Raw genomic sequence first — 26,901 nt, 5'->3', positions numbered from 1 at the left:
TCCAGATATTTCCCAAGCCGGATCCAGCAACCCTACCTCAAAGACCCACAATACAGATTTCCTGGCAGAGAGATAGTAATGGTTCCCCATTTTACAGGTGATTACAATTCCCATTCGCTGAGTAAAGGAGACAGAGAACATTTCCGCACAAAGGGGTAAAACGCGAGTGGCTTCCTACTTGAAAACACAGGATGGTAAATCTTGCGTTTGCAGCCCTCCACACGGGAGACCCCTCCTGTGTTTTCCCTCTGCCCCATCGCGGCTGTTTCCCTCCTGATGAGGCTGAAAGCAAAACAAAATTCTCCCTCTGCTCCTTGGCTTGTCAATCACAGTAAGACACCAACCACAGCACAGCAGTTCTCTCATGGACTGGAATCTTCTCCCTCGCAGCCCCCAAATTATTTTTAAAGGCACTTCTGCAGTAATGCTGCAACACAGATGCATTTTTAATAAAAAACAACACAGCCGTGTTGCTACGGAGAAATGCCAGAATGATACAGCATTCTTCCTGTCCTTTTTGGAATTTGTGCTCTTTTGCAGTTTATTTATGTCTGGGTGGATTTCTGAGAAGCTGAACATGGTCCCTGGAACCCAAAAGCACATTTTGTGTTAATAGTTGGCTTTAAAACAGAGCGCTCAGACCCTTGTATGATTGGGAGAAGGATGCTTGATCACCCACGCCCTCCCCCTTTCCCAGCTCACTTCATACCTCCAAGAAACAGAAGCAGGCCTGTTTTTGCCTGCCCGTGTTGTGAGAAGGCTAGACAGGTAACTGAAGCCCAAAAAGATATTTTGTGTAAATGATCGGCTTAAAAGCAAAGTGCTCAAACCCCTTTATGATTAGGAGAAAGCAGCCGGATCACCTGCCTCCCCCTTTCCCAGTTTATTCCCCATCTCCAGAAAACAGAAAAGAGGTTGTGTTTTGACTGTCCAAAAAGAACGTGGGCACTTTAAAGAAGATTTTATTTCACCTTTAACAATGTAGGTTTGTGAGTGTGCTGCAACACGGACCACACCATTAAACAAAAAATTACTTGGAACAGGAAATGGAGAGGGGAGAGCGGGTGCAAAAGTGGGACAAAGCTGCCAAGACTATTATGCATTTTTGCCTCCAGTCTTATCCCTGGTTGCTCTTCGATGGGATGTGTGATTTAGGGTGGAAAATCCAGTTTTGGCGATTCCCAAAATCATGAGTTAAAAATGGCCAAATCTCGACCTGCTACTGGACAGCTTCGGGATGCAGGCGACATCATGTGGAGGTGGCTCTAAAAGCCACCAACAGTTGAAGGCTGTCCAGGAATATATTCATCGTGTAGAAATGATCAGATATTTGTTACTTCCAGTGGGCAGAGCATGCAAGAGAGCTTAACACCCAAGAAAAGGGAGAATGGGCACAATGTGAAAGGGGGGCAGTGGAGCAGAATAGGCACAGATGCCTGTATTTAGTAGGCAATAGAAGAAAAAAAGTCTCAAGCTGGCGATGGCAAAGTGATTTAATGTTCTATTGTATCACAGCTGATGGGTCTTCACCTGTTGTATTTAGTAGGCAGGAAGGCAAGATCCAGAACAGAAATCCATCAGTAATTTATTTTATTTTATTAATTACAACAATGACATTAATGTTTCTGGGCTCCTCTGCTTTTACCTTCAAACAAACATAATCCAAATTGTTCTTGGTGGTTTATCAGCGTAATTTACCATGCCGAATGTGGCTTTTTTGTCGAAAACAGTGTGTTATTCTGTATTTAGCGTCATACAAAATCTGTGGTTTGGATCCTATTAATTAATTCTGTACTCACTAAATAACCTGTTTCTGTTTTCCCTTTCTATAAAACTTCCATTTGCCCAATATCAATAGTTTTTCACAGGCTCCTGCATTAATGGAAGTTTTAGTGGAAGTGGTAATGCACCCTGAATCAGAGGCTATATGGTGTGCATGGAACTCATTCACAGGATCCAAATCCAGAGTGATTATGACAGACGTACAGTGGCCTCTTCTTCCTCTACTCTTTGCAAAATTAAACGAAATATGCAATGCACCACCACTGTGTTTCCAATTTGATCCATCCCTGCCAATGTGAGACAGGAGTGGGTCGAGAACATCCGGTCCAGGGTTGGGCTCTATTCAGATGTTACAAAAGAGGAAAGGAAGAGGAGTGGTGGCAACTCTATGTATTTCATAAGGTGTAGCATCTGCAAATGGAATAAAACAATTTTTAATCAGTCCCTCTTCTCCCTAGCCTCCAATAGCGCCCTTTCCCATAAAAAGCTGCTGGGGACTTGGGAATGCTCTAGTACAGGGGTAGTCAACCTGTGGTCCTCCAGATGTCCATGGACTACAATTCCCATGAGCCCCTGCCAGCATTTGCTGGGAATGATAGTCCATGGACATCTGGAGGACCACAGGTTGACTACCCCTGCTCTAGTATCACTCACTGTAAGGGGGAAAGAGACCTTGTGCTGGTCATGGAAGCATCAAACTGAACCCTTGTTAAGGCTTCCCTAGCATGCTTTCCAAGGAGTGCTTATGAACTTTTTGAGAAGTCCTTACCAGTTTCTGAGTGAGTCCTGGGGGAGCCCATTCATACGTAACAGTATCAAAAGTCGGATCTTTCCGAGACACTATAGGATTGGTGATAATCATGCGGTTCCTTTTATAGATGCGAACGCCGTCCCCTCCTTTCACCCGAGCAGTTAGCGAGGAATATTTTGAATCCGACAGCAAGCGGCCAATTTTCCGATCGTCTTCTGCATCCGAGCTGAGGCTGTGATCTTCCTGGCTGCATTTGCATGACTTGCATATTTTCCTGTGGGAGACAAATGAGATCATCCTTTGATATAAACCGGACCCCAACAGGCATGTGCTCTTTGGGAGGCTCCTGGATGAACTTTAGAAACCGTTGAAGGTTACAGATCAAAATGGATCATGACATCGGACAAAAAGACCCTTGTCGGCAAGAGCTGTGTCTGAAGAGGAATGTTTGTCAGCTATGGACTAATGGGATCTCCAATGAGGTGGGAACTGGAATCCGCACTGCAGAGGCCCTGGGGAAGCCATGGTACACAATGATCAAGTGTTCTTTACAAGCTTGACGGTCGGCGTGCACAAGCAGTTGTAAAAAGATGCCAAGGATTACATTAGATTAGTTTCATTGCTGCCACAAGGAACATCCTGTGCTGAATCGTTGATGCCAATTTACAGAAGCAGTTCAGGAAAGGTGTTAAAGATTGGGGGGTGGGTGGGGAGCCCAGCTGTATTTGAGATAGACTCAAAGCACGTTCATCAGAGGTGGACAATTTATACCTTGGCTTAGCTGTTCCTCAGTGTTAGCAATATTACACTTAGATGAACAAACTGAAAGATATTGAACTGCAGGAAGTAAAGCCATTCGTCAGAAGTTTCTATCACAGTGCTACCCTTCCCCCCCCCAAAAAAAACCTGTTAGTTTCTTCTGAACTTTACTCATAATATTTATGTCATACACTTTTAACAACCTGATGAGGGAGGGAGGAACAGAAAGTGATTTAGATTAATGAGTATTTTACAAATTTGCTTCCGACGGCACTACTTTAGATAGAATAAATATATAAATGCAGAACATAATTTATAATATTGCCGGGGGGGGGGGGGAATCAAGCAATGGAACCAGCAGCTCTCTATGTCAGAAAACAACAAGCAGCAAGAAGTGAAAATGGGCTATTCAGGCAAGGGAAAGAAAAGAAGGATAAAAGTTACCAGAAGGCCCAGGGCTGTATGTGTTTCCATCCGGCACTAACAGCTCAACAGATTTAATGGAGGTTCCTTGCAGAAGGGCAGAACAATTGAGCATTATTTACCTTCCGACAAGAGATACAGCGTGGCAAAGGCCTTAAACTAATTTCTAGTCAACGTAATCAAACTACATAAGACAAAGGCTGCTTTTTCCCCCCTATCCCTTCTCTACAGTTCTCTCTGTACCTTGCAGCTTTGTTTCTTAAAAGGTAATAATAGATTAACATGCACCAAGCTCTAAATTGCTGCCATTCAGAGCCTGCCATCATGCAAATAGATACAGGTGTTAGCAGAGATACATTATAACCATCAGGTTTTAATTATTTGGCAAAAAAGGAAGCCAGTTTGCTGCTTTGTGAGGTATGAAACTGTTCAGACGGTGGAAGTGACATGGGCTTGCCTGGCTCCATTTCCCTTCCGCCTACCTATATACCTCAAATCACAAAGGTGCCTACTCTGAGCAGCCTTTGATTGTGCTTATAGCATGGCCAGTCTTCCAAGCTGACTGCACTCTGTGGTAGGGTTGCCAGGTTACCTAAGGGAGGCAGGGGGGTGAGGTTGCCAGCTCTGGGGTGGGAAACTCATGGTGATTTGGAGATGGAGACTGGGGAGGACATTCATGCTCCAATAGTTTCCCTACAGGAAATGACACCTTTTGAGGGCAAATGCTATGGTATCACATCTCTCCTGAGTTCCCTTCCCTCATCCCACTGCACAAGCTGGAGCTGGCAGCTCCCCCTTCCTTACTCCCTTACTTCCTTTCCCCATGCACACCCCTGAGTGACAACTGCATTGCGGCACTGCTCTAGGATTTACCCCAAAGTCCATGGTTTGTATTGGGCAAATGCTAAAGTGTTGCCCTGAGATAGCAGTGTCTTTTCAAGGTTCATGATGGAAGTGATGCCATGACATAGATCAGGGGTAGTCAAACTGCGGCCCTCCAGATGTCCATAGACTACAATTCCCAGAAGCCCCTGCCAGCATTCGCTGGCAGGGGCTCCTGGGAATTGTAGTTCATGGACATCTGGAGGGCCGCAGTTTGACTACCCCTGACATAGATGCAACACTGTTTATCCAGACTTCTTCCTTCCCCCACATATCTCAGGGGCTGCCAGGGAACCCTTCCTCCAGAACCACACACTCTGATTGTTTGAGTGTCACACTCCACTCATGCTTTTGTGTGCAGAACATCAGTGAAAAGAACCTAATGCTTGTTTCAGATATGAATCAACTAGTGTTAAGACCAAACTATTTTAAACTGGTGAGGGGGAAAAAAACTGCCAAACCCAAACGGACATATCCTGAAACAAAATAGCCTAACTACGTCCCCTGGGGTGGAAATGGGTATTGACATGACACTTGTAGTCCTGCCCCGGGGAGCGCACCAGATGACACAGTGAGTCAGCTGGTGGAGAAGACCAATGCTGCGGCTTAGCATGGGCTGCAAAGCTGGAGGAGGGTAAGGTGCTGCCCCTGAAGCTGCCGTGGGCCAGGCTGCAACCTGCACAACCACTGTGGAGTGAGGCCCTGCCCCAGAAGCAGCCAGGGACCGGTCCACCACCCTTGCAGACACCAGGGTGCTGCCCTTGCAGCCAGAGAAGGCCAGGGCACCCCTGCCATGAGAAGTTAGGAGGGAGGGGGGAAGGAGTCTCCATGTGTATGTGTGTCTGGGAGGCAGGGGGAGGGACCAGGGAGGAGGCCAGGGAAACTAGAAAGAAGGAGGGAAAGGTGAGGCTGTGGGAAGGAGTGTGTGTATATGTGTGTGTGTGTGTGAGAGAGAGGGGGGAGGGAGAGACCAAAGAGCCCTGGAGCAGGTATGCATTCCACATATCTTTGAGAGGGTGACTGTCACTAATTTTATTTTTTCTCCACCAGTTTAGAAAGCCTTTCCACAGCCACACTAGCGATAAATGACAAAGGCCCTGGAATACCTTTAGTATTATTTTTGCCAAACCGCTCCTGACCCTGATAGCAAATAAAAAGAATGGGATTTATTAACCTCTGTTCAGATAATTGGATCAGGGAAACCAATGTCTCTCACAGAGCACAAAAATGAGCATTACAGCTTATAAATCCATAGGCAGTATATTAGAAGACTAAATTGTGAGTGGAGTATAATTACTTTGGCACCATTCCCTCTTCCCCCCTGTTGTGCCAATAAAGATCCGTCATATGGCCGTTCATCTCCAATTGGCCGATGCCACAAAAGAATGTCTGCTTTCAACCGGCCTTGCCAAAGTTCTGTTCACAAAGAGTACTAGTGTTACAGAACCAAGGGCAAATGCCTTCTTTTTAGGATTCCTGGTCTTCTCTTCCACTCCCCGAGGTATATCAAGTCAACAGTGTTATTAGGTTTCATTTATGAAGGGTTTTTTTTTATAAAACTAAACTAAAAATAGTGCACAGGGGGAAAAAATTGTAGCAAGCTGAAAAACAATTTCTATGGTTGTCCACAAATTCCATTCTACAAAAGCAATTTTTTTTTGTCCTAAATAGATTCTTAAAGGCAAAAGGGGAAGGGAGAAAGAGAGAAAGAACTGAGAGGCATAAAACTATTTGACTGGCACCAAAAGCAATCTGAAGGTTTGGGGCCTAAAGGAACACATCAAAACTATATTCGACTGCGACAAAACAAAGAGCAAGCAATATAAAAAGTGGAGAAAAACCCCACTCCTGTTAAACATTGCTTTTTATCTTAAAAATAGGCCAGATAAGGAAACTATTTGCATAGGGAAACAGAATACAATCATTCCGTAGAACTTATGGTTCACCAAACAATATAACATAACCAACAGCTCTAGCTGACAATTAAGGTTGCTGGGTACTTTCTGACATCTGGTGGGGGATGCCAGGGACTGATGAGGACAATGAGAAAGGTCTAGGCCTTGTCACCAGTGTCGCGTAGGAAATTATGCCATCCTGACAGCCATGTCTGATTGATGTTCTGGAATTTGGACAAAAAAGTCAGTTTCTATTTGAGAGTTTTTGCCCAAATACAAGTGTGTTGCCCAGATGTTACTGGTGTGATGTTACTTCCTGTGTGATGCCAGTGTCAAGGCCTGGGCCGTCTCCTTTCTCCTGATATGAGCCCCCCACTGGCCAGCTGATATGTGGCTGGGGGGAGGACCTGGCAGAGGGAGAGTTCTGCCTTCACTGGGGGTCTGGCCACCCTACTGCCAGGTCCTCCTTGGAAACTGACAGAGTAGGGGAGTGTAAGGTAGTTAACTCCAGGTCAGAATACTCATGGAGATTTGGCGGTAGAATCTGGGAAGCACAAGGACCACAACACAATACAGTCTACCCTTCAAAGCTTTTATTTTCTCTAGGGGAACTGATCCGTGTACTTTGGAAATAACAGGTAATTCCAGGGGATCCCAAGTCTTACTTGGAGGCTGGTATCCCTAAGCTTAGACTTATCACTATATACTGCCAGGCTTCATGTGGGGCCTGGAGATTTCCTGGAATGATAATGCATCTCTAGACTACAGAGATCAATTCCTCTTAAGACAATGGCATTAAACCCTAAAACAGAGTTCCTCCCCCAGGCTCCATCCCCAAATCGCCAGGCCAGAGTTGGGATCCTTATAAAAAGGCTTTATGGCAGAACCAAAAGACCCCCACTCTGAAACAGCAAGCCTATTTTGTTTTTTAGTACGGTAAGGACAAGTGGCAGTTTGGGGAAGATTTTAGACTGCTGACTTTTAAAAAATTCTGTTCTTTGTATTGTTAATTTCATCCTGATGATTTATACACACATACAGTCTAATATATAGCTGGCTTTTTGGCACCGACTGCTCTTGGGTCTCTGGTGTTGTTAATTCTAATTTTATGGGTTAATTTCTTTTTAGAGGATGGTATTTTATCCAGTTTATTAGAAGCTGCCTTTTGGAGAAGGGCAGTGTAATAAATTTGCTATATAAATTAATAAACCAAACACATGAAAGATTACTTAAAACACTAAAAGTTAAAGATCTCTCCCACTGAAACTTCAATGTCCAGAAAGTGAATATGCAAGAGTATAAAGGGGAGAGCATGCTTTTCTGACAATTAACTCGTCTAATTTTTTTCAGCTCTTCATGTTGTTGCAGTGAGGCCAGGCCTCTCACTCTGACTGCAGACCTCCCATCCACTGCCAGCTCTCCCACTAGGGAAATGAGTAGTATTGATGGCTATGGTTGCCAGGTCCCTCCGAGCAGCTGGTAGGGGATGGGGGGGCGCACTTACTGGGAGCAGAGAGGAATGTGCGGCATTTCAGCAAAATGCCTATGTAACCTGAAAGTGATGTAGGCACATTAGGAATGTAGCTGTTTGTGGGGCAAAACTCTATGGTGGAATTAACTTCTACCATAGAGTTTTTGCCCAAATCCCAAAGCACCTCCCATGCCCCTGTGTCACTTCCAGGCACGTCATATTGGGTCCTTTTTTTGAGTGGTAATCCCACCCCCTGCCAACCAGCTGGCTGGTGGCAGAGAGGTGAGCCCTGGCAGCAAAAGGCCCCCAAGTCTGGCATCCCTGTTGCTGACAGTTCTAAGATATCAGTTCTGGTAAAACCTGGAAGTGATTGCATCATGCTTGGTAACGTTTGAGAAAGCAGGGGCAAATTTAGGAGATCCTTTAGTAAAACCAAAGAACAGCAGTTTTAACTGCTATAGATTCATGAGTCCTGGCACGCAAATCTTTTCTTGCGCACAGGCAGTCCCCCCCCCACACACACACCAATCTCAAATAATTCCTCATCTACAATAATACAACTTCTAATTAGAACATGGACATTGGTACCACAGCTTGCAATAAATCCAGATCCCAACTTTGCTGGCACATACACCCAGACAACACTATCACTGTATCTAATATAAAGTACATATTCACTTGCTCATCTTCTAACATTGTATATGCCATCAAATGCCAACAATGCCCTTCAGAAGAAGGGTTGGTTTTTATACCCCGCTTTACACTATCCAAAGGAGTCTTAAAACGGCTGGCGATAGTCTTCCTTTGTCTCTCCACAATAGACACCTTGTGACGGTAGGTGGGGCTCTCCCCACCTACTCTCACAAGGTGTCTGTTGTAGGGAGAAGAGGGGAAGGAGATTGTAAGCCGCCTTGGGTGGTGAAAAGCAGGGTATAAAAACCAACTCTTCCTTTTTCTTCTTCATGCCTGGATTAGTTTATGAAGAGTGATCTTCATTTTGTGTGTTTCAGTTGTCAGCTTTTCTGATTGACTTAAATTTGACTTTTATGTAAATTGCTTTGAGAAACACTTGTTGAAAAACACCTTATATATTTTTTTCAGAGAATTACTGACCAGGGTATTAGGTGCTCTGGATTAGAGATGTTAAGAGATGGCAGTCCACTAGACTGACCAATGGCCCTTTTATTATGACAATTCTCGGGGCCTTTTTGCACGCCTTCAAAATAGCACAATGGTTGCTAATTGAAAACGCTACTGATTTGCAATAACGCACGACGTCGTAGACAATCTGCCACACACCTGAAACCAATCAGCAAAAAGCGCTTCCTTGTAGCGCTTTCAGGGGAATACCAAAAAGTGGACTCACCCTCCGGAAAGCGCTACACTCTTGCAACCAATCTGCAACACTAGTGAAAAAGACCTGTGCGTTAACATTGTTGCGGTTTCTTCAAAGTCCCTCCTCCTGAGCCTGTCCTCCAAACTTCCGGCGAAGCGATCGCCATTTTTTTTTCTCCGAGCGAGCGGGGATAAACGCACCAGCGAGCCTCTTTCTGTTTAGAGGCTTCCCTGGCTTCAGTCCTTCCCCTTTAGTCCCTAAGCACAAACCACAGAAAAGCCCGTTTGCTGAAATAAAGTCCCTTTATTTTTTACACATTAATTCAGCCGAAAATCGGTCCCGCGAGAGGGGGGGGGGGATTTTTTTTTTTCACTCGAGGCAGCTTGGCAACGATCATACGATCAAACGACAGCTCACATTAGGCAGCTGGATGGGTTTCTCCGTTGCAACGAATCTACACAGATTCGTTACAATGGGTCTGTTTTTTTTTTTAAAAAAACCTTTCTTAAAGGGAAAGGGGCTGTTTGGGAGCATGCTAACGGCTGCCCATTGGCTGCTTGACGGCCAGGGGCGGGACGAGCTTGGCAATAGTGCTTCCTTTCTAGCGATTTCTGCCGAGACCGGAAGCCTGTGGGAAACGCTACAAAACACAACTGGATTCCACTACAAAGGCAGGTATGCATAACAACGAATTCCACTATTTTAAATGGCGATTTTTCATTCAGTGACCAATTTGCAACAAAGATCCCGGTGCGTAAAGCCCCTCAGAATTCCTTTCCCTTTCAAACCACGGCAAATTTGTAATGCTCTTGGCTTGAGCAGGAGAAGCTTAGACCCAAACAAAGCATGCTTGAATTTTATATTTTTCTACTTTGCAGGTCATAAGGCAGAAATCTGAAATTTTATACATAGCTGCCACTTGCACCAACAGCAGGTAATACCATCATGGTTATTAAGAAGCGTTTCCTGGCTTGAGAGTGGCCATAATGTTGGTAAAGCCGAGCATGTGTTTTTATGTGAATAGGATGATATATTAGCACTATCACAACTAGCAAATGGAATCACAACTAGCAAATGGAATCGACATCCCAGTGACTTCAATCCAGATTGCTCCTTTTAAAAGCATTTCTGAAGCCACGTCGCAGAGTGCTCCGCAGTAAAAAATGACTTATAATTTTTAATGACATGAAACCCATCTTTTTGCCATGAGAGGATCATACTTGTGGGGAACATAGTTATTAAAGCACTAGGTTATTTATAGTTGTTGCTTGTTGCTCACAGTCAACTTTGGGGTATGTGAGTGCAGAAGTTCTCAGCCGAAGAAGAGCTGCAGCTGAAACAAGTCTATAGCACCATAGCAGTAAGCAGAACTTAAGCAACTGAAGTTGTTCACACGCATCTCTCGTTCCCTCTTTCTTCTCCTCTCTCTGTTGTCTTCCAGTTGTTAAATGTAAAGCATAATGTAAACAATTTTTAAACGAAAAAAAAATGTATTGGCACAGCAAGTAGGCTTGCCAGTCTGCAGTTGGGGCCTAGAGGTGCTACTGATCCCTACACTATAGGGCAGGGGTAGTCAACCTGTGGTCCTCCAGATGTTCATGGACTCCAATTCCCATGAGCCCCTGCCAGCCCAGAGTTAGTAACCCTAACAGAAGTGGTTATATTTTGAAGAGTAGAAAAGACCAAGAATCCAGTGGGGTTGCCAGCTCTGGATTGGGAAATACCTGGAGACTTTGGGGGTGAAGCCAGGAGTTAATGGGATTTGAGACAGGGAGGGACCTCAGAGAAGTACACTGCCATGGAGTCCACCCTCCAAATAGCCATTTCCTCTAGAGGAACTGATCTCTTTATTCTGGAGCTGAGCTGTAATTCCAGAGAATCCTCAGGTCCCACTTGGGGACTGGCACCCCTAGCACTTAAAAAAAAATCAACAAAATTTGTGGGAGCTTTTGTGCTTCACTGCTCACCTCTTCAGATACCATCTTGATTACGTTGTTTCTTATGCTGCCCAGGAGTGTCGCTATGTTGCTGGAGGAAAAGGGGGTGGGGTGGAATCTGTATACAAACAATTTATTTATTGGGATGTTTGTAGTTTAATTTTTGATACGGTGATACGAGCACTCCTGTAGAAGAACAACTCTTTTTTTTTTCTTTTGGGGAAGCTATTTCTTTTTCATGTTTCTGGGCAGGGTTACATTTATAAGTCCCAAACATATACACAAACTAAATCTATTACCGATATTCAAAATTTTCCTCTTCTCTTTTATTTGGTTTGCTTGAGGTGTACAAAGCCTGATCTCGGCCACTGACCAAAGAAGCAGACATTGAAGTGAATTTTCTGCCAGAAAAATCCTGCTGTGCCAGCTGTATCCATAATGCAGAAGTAAGGGGAAAGAGAGGTCTGTCATCTGTCACTGATCAGAAGATAGATTCAGGTAGGAAGTTGCGTTGGTCTGAAGTAGCACAACAAAATTTATGTCCAATAGCACCAACAAAGATTTATTCAAGGCATGAGCTTTCGAGTGCATGCACTCTTCCATTGTCTGAAAGTTCATACCTTGAATATTTGTTGTTCTTAATGGTGCTATTGGACTCAAATTTTACTGATCAGAAGAGTTTTCTACTAACACTTTTAATACCCCAGGATTTCATTTCTGCCTGTTCAGTAAGGTAAAGATTTGGACATTTTTCCTAAAGATGCTGAGGATTATATAATTTCCCAAATCCAGCTGTCGTTATTAAATGTGAGTTCATTCCCTCAGCTCCGTTCTATTAAATACCAAAAAATGTAAGAAGAAGGAAGAAGGGGGGAGGAGGAGGAGGAAAAGGAGAAGTTGGTTCTTATATGCCGCTTTTCTCCACCTGAAGGAGTCTCAAAGTGGTTTACAGTCGCCTTCCCTTTCCTCTCCCCACAAGAGTCACCCTGTGGGGTGGGTGAGGCTGAGAGAGCCCTGATATCACTGCTCGGTCAGAACAGCTTTTTCAGTGTTGTGGTGAGCCCAAGGTCACCCAGCTGGCTGCATGTGGGGGAGTGCAGAATCGGACCCAGCATGCCAGATTAGAGGTCCGCACTCCTAACCACTACACCAAACTGGCTCCATTAACTGGAGGAGATCCCCAGGCATAACAGAATCGTGGAACAGCAGTAACACAGAACTAGGAAATTCTGTTCATATATTTAAATCAGCCCTCAATTTTGAAACAAAATTAAGAAAAAACACAAGGACTTATTGGGAGATAACTAAACTTGGTATGCGAGCCAGCTTGTTGTAGTAGTTAAGAGCAGTGGAGAATGAGGTTTGATTCCCTACTCCTCCACTGGCTGACCTTGGGCTAGTGATAGTCTTGTTAGAGCTGTTCTCACAGAGAAGTTGCTGTCAGAGCTCTCTCAGCCTCACCTACCGCACAGGGTGTCTGTTGTGGGGAGAGGAAGTGAAGGCAATTGTAAAGCGCTTTGATTCTCCGTCGGGTAGTGAAAAACAGGGTATAAGAATCAACTCTTCTTCAGCCAGCAGATGACTTTTGCCCAGCTACAGTTCTCTCAGAGCTCTCTTAACCTTACCTTCCCCACAGGGTGTCTGTTATGGGGAGACCAAGGGTAGACGATTGTAAGCTGTTCTAGAACTTTTTCGGGTAGCAAAAAGTGTGGTACAAAAAAACTGATCTTCAGCTTTTCTCAATCACAAAGCCCTGTGATTTTCTTTAAATTCAACCTTGCCTAATGCACAAGTAGCAATAAAAAATCTCAACAATGGCATCAAAAAGTCTAGCCAACAACGTTGCCTAGAAAGTATTGGCAGATTTTAAATTTGCCAAAAGGAGCAAAGCACCAGGCTGCTTCAAAGAATAAACTAGTCTTTTTTAGAAGAGCTGTTTTTCAATATCCAGGTCTTTAGTACCTGGAGGAGTCCCAAAGTGGTTTCCAAATACCTTTATCTTCCCTCTCCCCACAACAGACACCCTATGAGCGAGGTAGCTCTAAGAAAACTAAAGTTGCCCAAGTTCAGTCAGCTGGCCGCATGTGGAGGAGTGGGGAATCAAACCTGGTTCTCCAGATCAGATGCTGCCTCTTTTTAACCACTACACCACACTGAGAAACAACTTTGTATAGAACGAGGAGGGAGAGAGTCCTGCCTGACTGTATAACTGTTGTCTTCATCCAGTCTGTTCTGGAGGCAAATAAGGAGGGAGCATGCTGAAAGGAGCAGGAAATCTCCACTGAGCTAATCAAGACATAGGAGAAGATTATTTGAAAATATCAGGAAGTTCCTAATCTAACAAGAGCTAAATATACACCTTCTTTTATACCTCCCCCCCCTTTGCAGGCTATTCTTCACAGGCTTCTGAATCGTGCACATTACAGATCTTACATACTCCAACAGATAAGGAGCCTTCTCACAGTGAGGAATCCTGGCATTTCTGGCAGGGCATGGAAAGGCATCATTGTGGGAGACAAACTACCTCCAATCAATTCAAGTGGGTAACGTGTTGGTCTGAAGCAGCAGAACAAATTTAGAATCCAGTGGCACCTTTAAGTCCAATAAAGCTTTATTCAAGGTATGAGCTTTTGTGTGCACGCACACTTCCTCAGATACCATGGCATGGAATGGAAGTAATCAGTTTATGCTTATTGGCAATGTGTGAGAGTAAATTAATATACAGCATAATGGAAAAGGTTCTAGAGATAAATAGGAAAAAACAGCCAATTGAAATTTTTGTGTATTCACTTGAGATTGCAATGCATGGGAAACATCTTGAGTTCAATAAATATGTCCACACTAAAATAATGGGCAACTTGCAATTGATTATCTAGTGCCTGTGGAGCACAAAGAGATGAAGAAGAGTTATGTACATGACTTACATCGTTTTGAAAACACAAGAGTTGAAGGAGAAGAGAAGAGAGTGCCTTTTGGTTTTCTTCCAAATGACTCTGCCTGCTAACTTTTCAAACTATTGGATGCAATGTGCACTTTAAAACATTTCAGGACTGGAGGATACAATTAAGAGAGCCTGTGTGTGTGTGTATTGTGAGGCATTCTGTGCATCAATAAGTTTATATTGCTCTGATTGGATGCAAAATACAGCTGAGGAAGTGTCCGTGCACACAGAAGCTCATACCTTGAACCAAACTTTGTTGGTCTTAAAGGTGCCGCTGGACTCTGAATCCAGTCAATATTACTCCAAAAAGAAAAAGAAAAAAAGCAGGAATGGTGCTGAATTTTACATGCATTGTGGATCACTGGTCTGAAAATGTTTTCCCACTGGAATAAAAACAAGCCACATTCACTACATACTTTATAGCTTGTGAGAATACCAGCTGGAGAGACCCATCAAGCGGCCTGAATATTTTCATTCAGGAGGGTCATTCGAGTCACTCTAAACTGTACCCTTGGGAGCGGAGGCCCAAAGAATGCGACATTTTTGAAAAATGACATAATTGCCAAAAGGCTGGTGTCCTTTGACTGGAATGTCTTAAGCACAGCCCACTATCAGAAAGAGCAAAGTCAGGGACACAGATTTATATACACTGACCTTTTGACAAAGAACAGTGTAATGACTCAAAGCACAAAAGCCACAAACTAAGGACTATGAGGTCAGTGACTAAATCCTGGAAATCTGAAAAGAAAAAGAAAACAAAAGAAATAAAAGAAAAGCCACTGTCTAAAGACAGCACAGAAAAATCTTGCTTCCATTCCGTTTGTTCAGCTGAGATAACTGTATTTATTTTAAATTTAGTGCTTCAGTGATGGCCTTGTGCGTATTTTTCAATTGCAGAAGTATGCACTACGTAAGTGCCAGCAAGTTGTAGCTGACCTATGGCAGCTCCAGCAACGGACTTTCAAAGCAAGGGAGAAGCAGAGCTGGTTTGCCATTGCCTTCCTCTGCAGAGTCTTCTTTGGTGATCTCCCTTCCAAGTACTGACCCTGCTTAGCTTCTGAGATAAGGTGAGATTGGGCTATACCATGACTCCTTTGTTCCCAATAACTACATAAAGGTAAAGGTATCCCCTGTGCAAGCACCAGGTCATGTCTGACCCTTGGGGTGACGCCTCTAGCGTTTTCATGGCAGACTCAATACGGGGTGGTTTGCCAGTGCCTTCCCCAGTCACTACCGTTTAACCCCCAGAAAGCTGGGTACTCATTTTACCGACCTCGGAAGGATGGAAGGCTGAGTCAACCCTTGAGCCGGCTGCTGGGATCAAACTCCCAGCCTCATGGGCAGCGCTTTCAGACTGCATGTCTGCTGCCTTACCACTCTGCGCCACAAGAGGCTCAATAACTACATAGGTAACTTATAAAGAGATTACAGGGAAGCCAGTATATGAACATTACAGTGTTATTAGTGGCAGAAAAGGTACCATAACAATATTAAAGTGTTATCAGCTTTTTCAAATCAATTACAGTAAGCTTAGTCTAGAAAAGTGGTTCTCAACCTGGGGGTCGGGACACCTTTAGGGGTTGAATGACCCTTTCACAGGGGTCGCGGCAGGGTGAGAAGCTCGGCTGGGGGGGGGGCGCCACCACTGTTGCCGCTCCTCCTGTGAAAGAACACTTGCATAATTTTATGGTTGGGGGTCACTACAACATGAGGAACTGTATTAAAGGGTTGCGGCATTAGGAAGGTTGAGAACCACTGGTCTAGTACAATACCTCACTGAAGACTTGCATTCCCCCCAAAGATCAATATGAATTCACATTCTTCTTTGTTATGCGACTGATATTTGGGTATAGTGGCGCTAAACTCAGCCCAAGTTATGACGGAGACAAAAGGGTGATGATTGGGGGGGGGAGGGGGTAAATACAACACATTAGGTAGTTTTTTTTTTTTTTACCTCCAAGAATGCGGTTCAAAGCCTGTGCATATCCCTCGACATTTTAAGCAAGGCACACCTCTTCCTGATTGTGGCTGGCTAATAGACATCTGTGGGAAGGAAAAGAAAGAGATAGGAAAGAATTTTTTTAAACAAAAACTGTATGTTTTATCAAGCTACACATCATTCTTCTGAAATCTCGACTTCTTTACAACTACCATCCCTTATGCTCAGAATGTGAAGGTTTAAGATTAATAATACATTGAAAGTTCATGACTCAACAATCTAGTCATAAATATTTCCACTCCCAGACTTACTATAGCTGGGAAGCAAGCGGTAAACGTCAACACAGGATCCACCCGAGTGCTCATTCTTGGCTATCTGAATCCCTAATCCCAAACTGAAAAAATAAAGCATGTGGTAGATGTTTCCTATTCTTTCAGGCCCCAATACTCTGTTCCTTTCCAGGCTATACATTTATCGAATGGCCATGTTCATTAAAATGCAGCCAAATCTAATCAATCATTGAGAGACAGTCGGCTGTGGATACACAAAAGGGAAAAGGGGGATATTCTCATATGGATGGGGTCCTACTAGGTTTTGTCTCAGCAGTCAAAAATAAATTTGGCGTTTAGAGACACAAACATAGAAAGGAGAGATTCAGCTTGGTTATATTAATGCCACATCCTTATCCATGGTTCCTCTTCTATATATTTGTGAAACAGCCTGGAGGGTGGGACATGTCCAGCTGCCCAAGTTGGAATAGGGCCAATCAGGGTCAGCCAGCAATGCTGGCTGCACCCTGATTGGCCCTGCCCCTACAGCTCCCTCCCTCCCTGGATGCTAGCCACGTTCCTCTCAGCTGTGCCAGAGACAGTGAGAGACACACAGACTGAACATGAGCCCTCATTCCCTCCGATCACTCATGCTGTGAGGGAGGCAGAGAGTGAGACACAGAGAGCTGCCCCAAGCTGCACACCAGCCCTCCTTCCCTTGCAAAAAGAACCCTTCAGAACCAAATGCCTTACCATTCCTTCATCTCAAATACATATCATACTTATACACATCAACCCAACACAAACAAGCAACCCCTCCTCCCGAGGGCAAGGCTGTTTCAGGTTGGGAAACTACAGGAGGAAGGCAGGAGTCCCTCCTCCCCCTAAACCATGGTCCTCAAACAAATTGGACCTCTGTGGCACTTCTAAGCTGAGCTGTTTATAACACATAGTTTAGGTCTTATTTCGGTTACCCTCTGGTAAGATTTGGGAATCATGGAACACACACACAATACCTCAGAAGTTACATAAGATAAAGGAATCCAAAGTGTAACTCACATCTACTTTTCCATTTCCATTTTGTTTTAAAATTTACCCAGCTTGCTGATCACATTACAGTTCACAAACATGCAAGGTGACCGAGAAAGATTTGCCTTTTTTATAATAACGAATGGCCATTTTCTGCCCATGTGCCATGCTGATAGTACAAGGCTAGACATATGGCAAAATGGAAAGCCACAAAGTAATTGGATAATTTGGGGCAGTATGTTTGAGAAACACAGCTAAGTATTTTACAGTGGTTAAGGAAATAGCTCTCATTGCGCACTACTTTGCTGTGATGAGCTACTCACAGAAAGCATTTGGATATTTTTATTTTATCTAACACACACTGAAGGAAGTGGGATAAGACAAAGTAGGGGGTTATTTCTGGTTCTTCAAGAATTTGTTTTGCTACACGATAACAAGGAGGAAACCTCATTAAGGAGACAAAGAGACTGAAACCCACTGGTGACTTGATAGACCAGCCGAGAGCATTGGGATACGTGCCACATTCGCCGACAAAGACTCAAAAGCGTTATTTGGAGAACGTGGCTCACTTCCACGGCCTTGCAGTTATGCTTTGTGGATGGTTTCCATGGCAAACGGGGAAACATGGCAAGAGAAGAACTAATAAAATGTCCTTGGAGGGACTGAGAGGCGGGGAAAGGGTTGTGATAACAGCTATGCTGTGCTTTATGCTGCTCATTCATGAGGAATGGTAGGCTGGGAATCTATCGGAAATGAGCTGGTAGGCACAGGTCAGTTTAAAGAGAGCGAGAGAGAAAAGAAAACAGAGTACTCAGTGAGCTCCCAAGTGGAACAAAATATTTGTGCTTAAAACGTTAAAAAGAAATGAAAGTGATCATTGTAAGTTAGAGTTAAGTGTAGAAGAGGGTGTCAAAACTGAAGCTGCTTTCAGTGGAACTATTATCAAGGAATAAGGCGGTGGAATTCAGACTTCGTAACAGCCTTGCCATTCCCCCGTTCAGCCATCTCAAGGAACTTCCCTAGACTTTCATTTCCAGAGGCTTGTTTCCTTAGTCTGTGCTTGAGGCCTCTTCAGCCTGTGCTCTCTTTATAACTGGCAAGTTTGCCCACTCCAGACTGGGAAATTCCTGGGGATTTTAGAATGGAGCCTGGAGAGGCCAGGGGCTGTAGAGAGGCATAATGGACATTGTGCTGGACTCTATCCTCCAAAGCAGCCATTTTCCCCAGGGGAACGGATCACTGTAGCCTGGAGATCAACTGTAATCCCAGGAGATCTCCAGGCTTTCAGTGAGACCTGTGGAGGATTTTCGGAGACCTGTGGGTTGGGTTGTGCCCATCCCTAGCCAGGAGGCAACATCAGGGGAAGGGCTCTGATTCCATGTCTGACTGTTGGCCGTCCAGAGTAACAATTTGGCTGCTATGTGAGACAGGATGCTTGAATAGATGGACCATTGGTCTGATCCAGCAGAGCCCTTCATAATATTCTATGTCACCAACCAGTAATTCTAAGATGTCTTAAGATTTGTCAAGCTTTACAAGTGCAGATATCAGCACTAGCCTTTTGTGTCTGCCACAGGTGTCTTTTTCTCAACTATAGAGCTCAGGTGAGAAACTTGGATCCCTAAAAGATCTCTTTCAGTATTACCTGCTAAAATTGATTCTCAGTTCCAAGGAAGCTGTCATCATTTAGTTTTCTTAAGAGCTGCTGCCACCACCAGAAAGTGCTTTGTTGTGTCTAGAAATATAGGTCATAGAATCTTTACACCATTCCATGGGAGCAGTATAAATAAAGCAGTAAGGGGTGCAGGGAGGGCTCAGTCCAGGATGGCGCTTTGAGCCAGCCAATTGGGCCCTCCGCTTGTCAGTCCAGGGGGAAGGGGCCAGCTGCACACAGTGATTGGCCCTTGGCCCTGGACCGCCCACCCCCCAACCTGCGCCGCCTTTGGCCGACAGTCACCATTATGCAGCTGCCCACCAATAAGGCAGGTAGGCACCCACCCTTCTCAACCCTGCCCTCTTCCCCCTTGCCACTCAACTCCACTGCTGCCGCTTCCCCACCCTTGAACACCCAGCCACCCACCCTTCTCAACCCCAACTCTTCCCCCCGCCCCCTAGCAATTCGCCCTATACTAAGATGCCTAGATCCTTTTTGCAAATGCTACTGCCCAAACAAATCTTCCCCATCCTATATTGGTGCATTTGGTTTTTCCGACCTAAATGCAGAACTTTACATTTGTCCCTATAGAACTTCATTTTATTCAGTTTAGCCCACTTCTCGACCCTATCAAGATAACTCTCTATCGGTTAATTAACCCCATAATTAATGCTGAAAAGTCTTGGAAAAGGAGGGAGGAACTGAAAAGACAAATTAAGATAAATAAGAAACCTGGATGCTATTCCTTGACTTTCTCTGACTCCACCTATGGACAAAAGTTGTTCCTAAAGCTGACGCAGTGAAATATGAGGAACAATCTTGCAGTCTGAGAATGAAAAATACCCTCAGAAATACATAATCCCTCTAGATACAGAGTTGTCAGTATGTCTACTGGAAGACAAAAAATACCTTGGAAGAAAATTAACTCTTATCAGGACAAGAGATACCTTATTTTTGGTGACTTGTATTCATAACTATCCTCATGACAACATCGTAGTTATAAGATTCACAAGAAGAAAGTCAGCCAACGCAGTTTGTTCCAAGACAAGCAGATCTGAGGTACCTTGCAGCCATCGTGACCTGAATTCTAGAACATCCAACACTGATATGCCCAACACTAACAGTACAGAAAATAGTTTAAAAGAGGCAGCTCTTCCCTTGGGGTATGCACATCCTCTTTCCTTCATCCCATTCTGGTCAAATGGGTCTGGCAACCAAGACACAGACATCAGTGTGACAGACATCAGTTCCTCTGACATTTGTGTGCGTTTAAAATTGCCATCAAGTTGACTTATGACAACCTCATAAAGGCAAGCAGCTTTTAAGGCAACTGAGAAGCAGAGATAGTTGATCATTGCCTTCTTCTGCAATCTTCCATGGAGATCTCCCACCCAAGTACTAACCAGGGCTCACCCTGCTTAGCTTAGGTGCTCTAACAAGATCAGGCTGTACCATCTTCCCTCCCCCTCTTAATTTTTAAGTCTGAAAAGGCTATTGCTACTCTCCAGCATCAAGAGTGGAGTATTGTTATTAAAAAATCTACTTCAGTTGATACCATAGTTGGACATTGTACCAAGTTGCACCTGAACTGTAATGTACTGCTACACACATGCACAAGGCTTGCACATTGGGTCTGCCTGCACCCCTGAAGGGTCGCCAACACTGACTTGAGAAGTTGCTGGAGACTGAAAGGCCATATCTGGGGAGGAGCTTCAATTTCTCCTAGACTTCATGATGCACCACTAAGCCTGCCTTCTGAACCTGCCATTTTCTCTATCGGTACAAATTCCTGCAGTCTCTCAGTTGTTATCGTGGGAGAATTCCAGCCCCTCCCTTGGAGGCTGGCAACCCTACTCCCCTCTTCCTTCATACCTGGAGCGTGATTGCTAGAAGCCCTCCAACTGTACGCGGTAATCAGGTGCTTTGATCATCCTTCCGTGCAGACATATACATGCACCAGGATTTAATTCTAAGTAAATGGACTTCAGATTTGGACATCAATTTTGTTTTGCAGAAACAGTTATACCCTGCATTTCCCCATACTTCAATGTGGTTTACAAGTTAAATTCCTAAAAGTACAATACACAACCAGAACTGCACACCACACCCTTCCTCAAAGGATTTCTTTGACAGCTAAAAACCTATTGTGTTCTGTGTATGAAGGAGGTCCCACCCAGGGACCACGGGCATATCAAATAAGCCATGTTAAAGTCTCTTGGCCTCAGACTCTTAAGTTTAAATGTGAGTTCATTTGATGTGGCTTGGAATGCTGCCTGCTTTGGTGGACTGCTCGGCAAATAAGCTCAAGGCAGCAAGTGTAGCCAACGTAGTTCATTCGATCAACATTTTACATTATCCGTAACCGGTGAATACCATGTCTTGCCATCAATGCCATTTATGACTCTTTCACATGTACTGAAAACAGAAGAACCATATTAATATTGAACATTCTATGCCTTTGCTTTACATCTATGAGAAATGCAATGGGAAAATAAAAACACCCAGTGCAAGAATCTCTTGTAAGTAGACTCAGGGGTTGGTCTGAAGCAACAGAACAAAGTTTGAGTCCAGGGGCACACAGTGTGCATGCACATGGAAGCTTATACCCAGAATTAAACTTCCTTGGTCTCAAAGGTGCCATTAGACTCAAACGTTAATCTCTTGTGAAGACAGCCCAAGAGTGAACACGGCCAGACTCAACATGCCCGATATATACCTCTCGGCAACATTTTTGATCCCTGTGTGTAAGCTTATTGGTCTGTGATGCTGGGCTGCACTGCAGCTGTTAGTTGCTAGCAGAAACAAATCCAGAATTGGACGGTGCAATGAAAGAACAATAGAGGTCTTTGTGGAATTGAGTTTTCACTGAGAGGCTAGGATTACAGACAGTGCTATGGAGCGTTCTGCTTTCTGGCACCTCCTGCTGCTAAACATACATACACCCTGCAGCCAATGAGGACCTCTCAGAAAAAGTTACTCCTCCCTTCTGGAGATGTGAATGAGCTCTTCGGATTCTACAAATATTGGCTTGAAATTGATTAAAAACTTGTTACTTGTCATGATCTTGTAGTACACCTCAATCCAGTTGAATGATCCATTGATGATGGCTTTAAGGCACTGTCAGATACGGTCACTAATCCTGCCCGACTTTTAAGATTCCCCCAGGCACATCATGTCAATGATGCTCCATAGACTCCATCATAAACCAAATGTTTATTCTTGTGTTCACTATTATACAGGCTCTTTCAAATACACCAAAAGGGTCTCACATTCTATAGGAAGTAGTTACATCATAAAAAAAGAGAGTTCTAACCACAAAAGCTTAGGCTTTTTATTTTTGGCATATGAAGGATCCAGAAAATACCTATACTTTTCTCTGTGTTGGAAATTGACAGGAAGGCCATCTCAAGAGTTTTTTTTATATATAGTGGTCGTTTTATTTGGTTTCGGTGATGAGATTGGAGAAACTTTCTAATATAAGGTGACAACAGTTTAATATTGGTAAAGCGGGACACCATTGACTGGGGGGGGTTCTTGATTTAAAATTTGGTTTATGGAGCAACAAAACTTTTCATAGAATGCATAGAACACAAAAATAGTATTGTAATATATTTTAATTTCAACATAAGTCCAATTTGCCAGGTGCCCCCAGATGTCCCTCCAAAAGTGGGATAATCTGGTCACCTTATTCTAATAGGATGATCATCCTTCTGAGTATGCTGGATCACAGGCAAGTGGCAATGCAGATTTTAGATACAGTCAATGTAAGTTTAGTCTGCACAAAACAGAAGATGAAGTAGGAACTAGAGATATGAGAAGACTGGAGACACTGAGGCCATGAGATAATTTCTCCCTCTTTGGAAGCATCCAGAAAAATACAAGTGGAAGTTTGGAGGAAAACTGAAATACCTTCTTATCAAGTTGGACAAGCCTAAGCTTTATCCATAATAAATGCATCAGTAATAGCTTAGACAGCCTATAAAATCTCTGGCATATCTACAGAGTTTGAGACATGTATACTTTTCAAGTTAGATCCAGTGACTGATGGATAAAAGGCTCGTGGATCCCTGCCCATGTTCCCCTTCTAGCAAACTTCATCCCTGGGGCTGGAATAAACTTCAGAATAATAGTCATACAATGAGGAGATGAAATCAACGTCTCTTAGGCATGGCTTGCTCACCCATTCAGCCAACAAGCATCAAGCAAGGACATACCAGCCCCACCACATGATTGCCAACTCACAAGCGTAGTATCTACATGCAGATGAAGGGTAAGTGAATGGGCTCCCCACCCTGAAAGTAAAGCCTTCCTGCCCACTGGGAGGGCACTTATGTACAGATTTCCTCTGCTCACAGAAGGCCCAATCACAAGCTGGCTAGTCTCTGGTACAGCATGCTCATACCCTCTCCTGCACATTGATTTCACAGGTGAATGTAGCATGTAAAGGGCTAAACATGCACAGGTTTTATTGGTCCTGTCTTAAAGATGGGGAACAAATAAGAGTCAGAGACCAGCAATCTGCTCAAGGACACTACTAAATAAATTAAACCCCATGTTCGCCCTAATGAGGAATAGTGGAGGCGAGGCCAGCCCAGCAACACACAGTGCTGTGCGTTGCTGGGCTAGCCCAGGCCCCACCAGTCTCCTGACTGGGAGCAGCCTCAGAAGACTGGCAGCAGCGATGCCAGAGCATTGAGCATGCCTCAGTGCGCTGGCCTGCTGCCGCTGTCCATCCACTGGTGTGGTCCCTGGAGGGCAAGACTCTACAGATGTCACATTTATGGACTTCCATTTGGGGGACCGTGCCAGTAGATGTTCCACATTAAAAAAAAACCTTTTTAAATCAAAGGAGATAGCCATAAGTTCACTGCTACTGTCACCTTAGAATTGTAATTGCCTTTTGTTAAATAGATCTGCAGTAGTGGGAGTGGGGGTGGGGACCTAATAAGCCACAGGGTTCACTTGCCTTTTCTTTTTGTCAGCGTTTTAAACAGAAAAGTGCTGTCAAGTCACATAGGATTTTAAAGCAGGAGATGAACAGAGGTGATTTGCCCTTGCCTGCCTCTACTCAGCCACCCAGTGCCTCACTGGAGGTTTCCTGCCAAAGTACTAATGAGGCCGACCCTGCTTAGCTTCCAAGATCTGACAAGATTGGCCTAGCCTGGGCTATCTTGGTCAGGGCTGAATAAATCTACCTAAATACATATTTACCGCTTCTTTCAGGAAAATATTTAGCAGTGCATTTCACTGTGCTGCTGCTAGAAGAAGCCAGCTAGCTCCCACCCCTCAGCAGAATTCCCTCGTCACATCACAATAGTTCTAAATAGGCCAAAAAAGTTTTATCTGGCAGTAAGAAGTACAGCTGGAGTTAGGAATTTAAGTAAAGCAAGGCAGATTTACGCTATAAGCTTGGTAAGGGATTTTTTTGCTGCAAAGTGTTTCAGACTGTATAAAGAAGAGCTGTTTTGTTATGTCCTACTTTTTGCTACTCAAAGGAGTCCCAAAGCTGCATACAAATACTTTTCCCGTCCTCTCTTCACAACAGATATCCTGTGACGTAGGTAGGTCTGAGGGAGCTCAGATAGAACTGCTCTGTGAAAATAGCTCTTAGAGACCTGTGACTGGTCCAAGGTCATCCAAGCTGGCTGCATGTGAAAGAGTGTGGAATCCAACCAACCAATGAGCTCTTTGCCACTAGACCATTCTGGCTAAATATTAAAGGCTCCCCTTAAGTCCCACCCCTTCAGTACAAGTAGCGGTTCCAGATGTAATTTGTGATGGCTGCACTCAGCCTTACCTCTGTTGAGCTTTCAATCAATTTTTCCTTTGTTTTTTTTAGTTAGTACATATGAACCAACACTGTTAGCAGAATGCTATAGAAAATCTTTAGGTAGATACAAAACAAGAATCCCCAACAACCCAAATCCTACTTTAACCACATTTTTAAGCATGACATAATTCTTTTATGAATGCTGCCCATCAAGGAACTGATCTTGGATTACAATTCCTATCTGAAAAGAGAGAATAATGAACAGCAGAACTGGTCTCAGACTGTTAGTGGCAGTCTCGAGGTGACAGCATGAACCTCTTGGCCTGAGCACAATTAACATTAGTTGATCTCCTAGCATTCGGAATGAACCAAAAGGCATTGTACATTCAAGGCATGTCCCATTGTCACTTTCAAACCTGCCTGTGCACCTGTCCACTCAGCCACTCAGAGAGCTGCTTTTAATTTAGATTATGTGATTGGGAAAGTGGGCTGGGGGTGGGTGGGTAGTATTTGGCTGCCACCAATGAGCAGTAACTGAAAGGAAGAAGCTTTGTGTCCTCACAGTGAGGCTTTGAGAAGCAAGGTATACAGACACGGATGACAATCTGAACACTATACAGGTGTGCAGCTGCTATTTGGGCAGCAGCTGCCTGCACATCTTTTGTCAGCAGCTGCACACTTCTCCCTGCCCTGTAGTACAACTTCTCACTGTGGAGCATCCTCCTTAGATGCTGCCAGCAACCATCTGGTCCCTTTTAGCACTGGCTTTGATCTTTCTGCTATGTGGAACGGCTGTCTTTTCAAGTGCATGCATCACAGGTCATCTTGCCACCACCAAATTTTTCTAGAGCACAGCTGATAAACAAAGCCTTGCTTATAGGACTGGGAGGGATTTTGGCCAAAAGTTTGCTTTTTTGAATGCATAAACAAAGCACCACCCTGACTGTAAAAGCCACATTAGGCACTAATTGGTGAATCAGTTTAAACACAGGAAGGAAAATGGATCGGCTACATTTATAAAAACAGTAAAGGCAGAAAGAAGAGACTTGGCAAACCTAAATCTAAAATCTGTCAGACCTGCCTTCAATCCTATGCAAGTCAGGACATTTTCTACAGTAACTGTCTGATGCCTTGATGCTAGCAACAGGAGAGCCTTGTCCAGTTTCTATCCTTGTTTGAACTCCTGTGTACAAAATGAATGCACAGAGTATACTGTTCTTGAGTTGACTTTGAGTCTAGGCACAGCAAAACAAGTCTGGATAAAATAACCAAGACCCAGCTGAAGACTTCGCCCACTGCTAGGAACAAAACCAAGGCAAATATTTGCAGTTCAAATAGTTTCAATACATAATAATCCCATTCAGTCCTGTATTTTCCCAGTCTGGCCAAAGCTGAGACCAGGGAAGAACAGCTGAAAATATTTCAGGAATAATTTAAGTAGGCCTGAAAGAAGAGTATCCTGAAAGCCCTTGGACAATTTTCTCATGTAATGCTTACTCACATTCAGCGTTTAGAAAACTGACTCGCATCAAACATACATGAAATCCGGTGTCCATTCCAATTTCTCTCATTCCCTTATAACATTACAGGAGCTAGCTCAAGCGAATATGCATATTTTACTTCCCGCGGTCAAACATCTCACATACATTATCTCGTTGTGAGATTTTAGAACAGCCCTGCACTGCAGAGCATTCCCTTACTGCAGATGATGGAGTTTAGTAACAATCCAGTTTCACCCAAAACTATGTTCCAGAAAGGCTGGAGCTGCCTTCGGGGAGGGGGGGCGGGGCGACAGTCTATTGAATGAATTAAAATGAAAACATGGATGAAGCTCCTGATGAGTGGGGGAGTGGCATCTATAGACACAGGAGACATCCGAGGTATGTTATACTGAGAGAGAACAACTCACCCAAACATCACAGCAGGGTGGGGGTTTGAGCCCAAGTCTTCCAGATCCTGCTCTGTTTCTCCAAAAGCTACATACCAGTGGTTATTTCAAACACTGCCCCCATTAGTTAGTCACATTAATTCTCAGTCGCACCACTAACTTTCTAATGCTTTTA

The 26,901-nt window shown here is 44.0% G+C and overlaps 1 protein-coding gene across 1 annotated transcript in view; it reads right to left on the bottom strand.

Annotated features, from left to right (window-relative positions):
• Positions 1-26,901, bottom strand: part of LMCD1 (LIM and cysteine rich domains 1) — a 61,224-nt gene that overhangs the window by 22,497 nt on the left and 11,826 nt on the right. The window contains exons 2-3 of the mRNA XM_077325255.1: positions 16,132-16,220; positions 2,552-2,807 (exon numbers count right to left, since the gene is read on the bottom strand). Of these exons, the coding sequence (XP_077181370.1) occupies positions 2,552-2,807; positions 16,132-16,220 (345 nt within the window). The remainder of the gene's footprint in view (positions 1-2,551; positions 2,808-16,131; positions 16,221-26,901) is intronic.

This window comes from Paroedura picta, chromosome 3 (genome assembly GCF_049243985.1).
Source record: "Paroedura picta isolate Pp20150507F chromosome 3, Ppicta_v3.0, whole genome shotgun sequence".
NCBI lineage: Eukaryota > Metazoa > Chordata > Lepidosauria > Squamata > Gekkonidae > Paroedura > Paroedura picta.
Note: the sequence above shows the minus strand (reverse complement) of the source record. Positions and strands in the feature narration are given on the sequence as shown.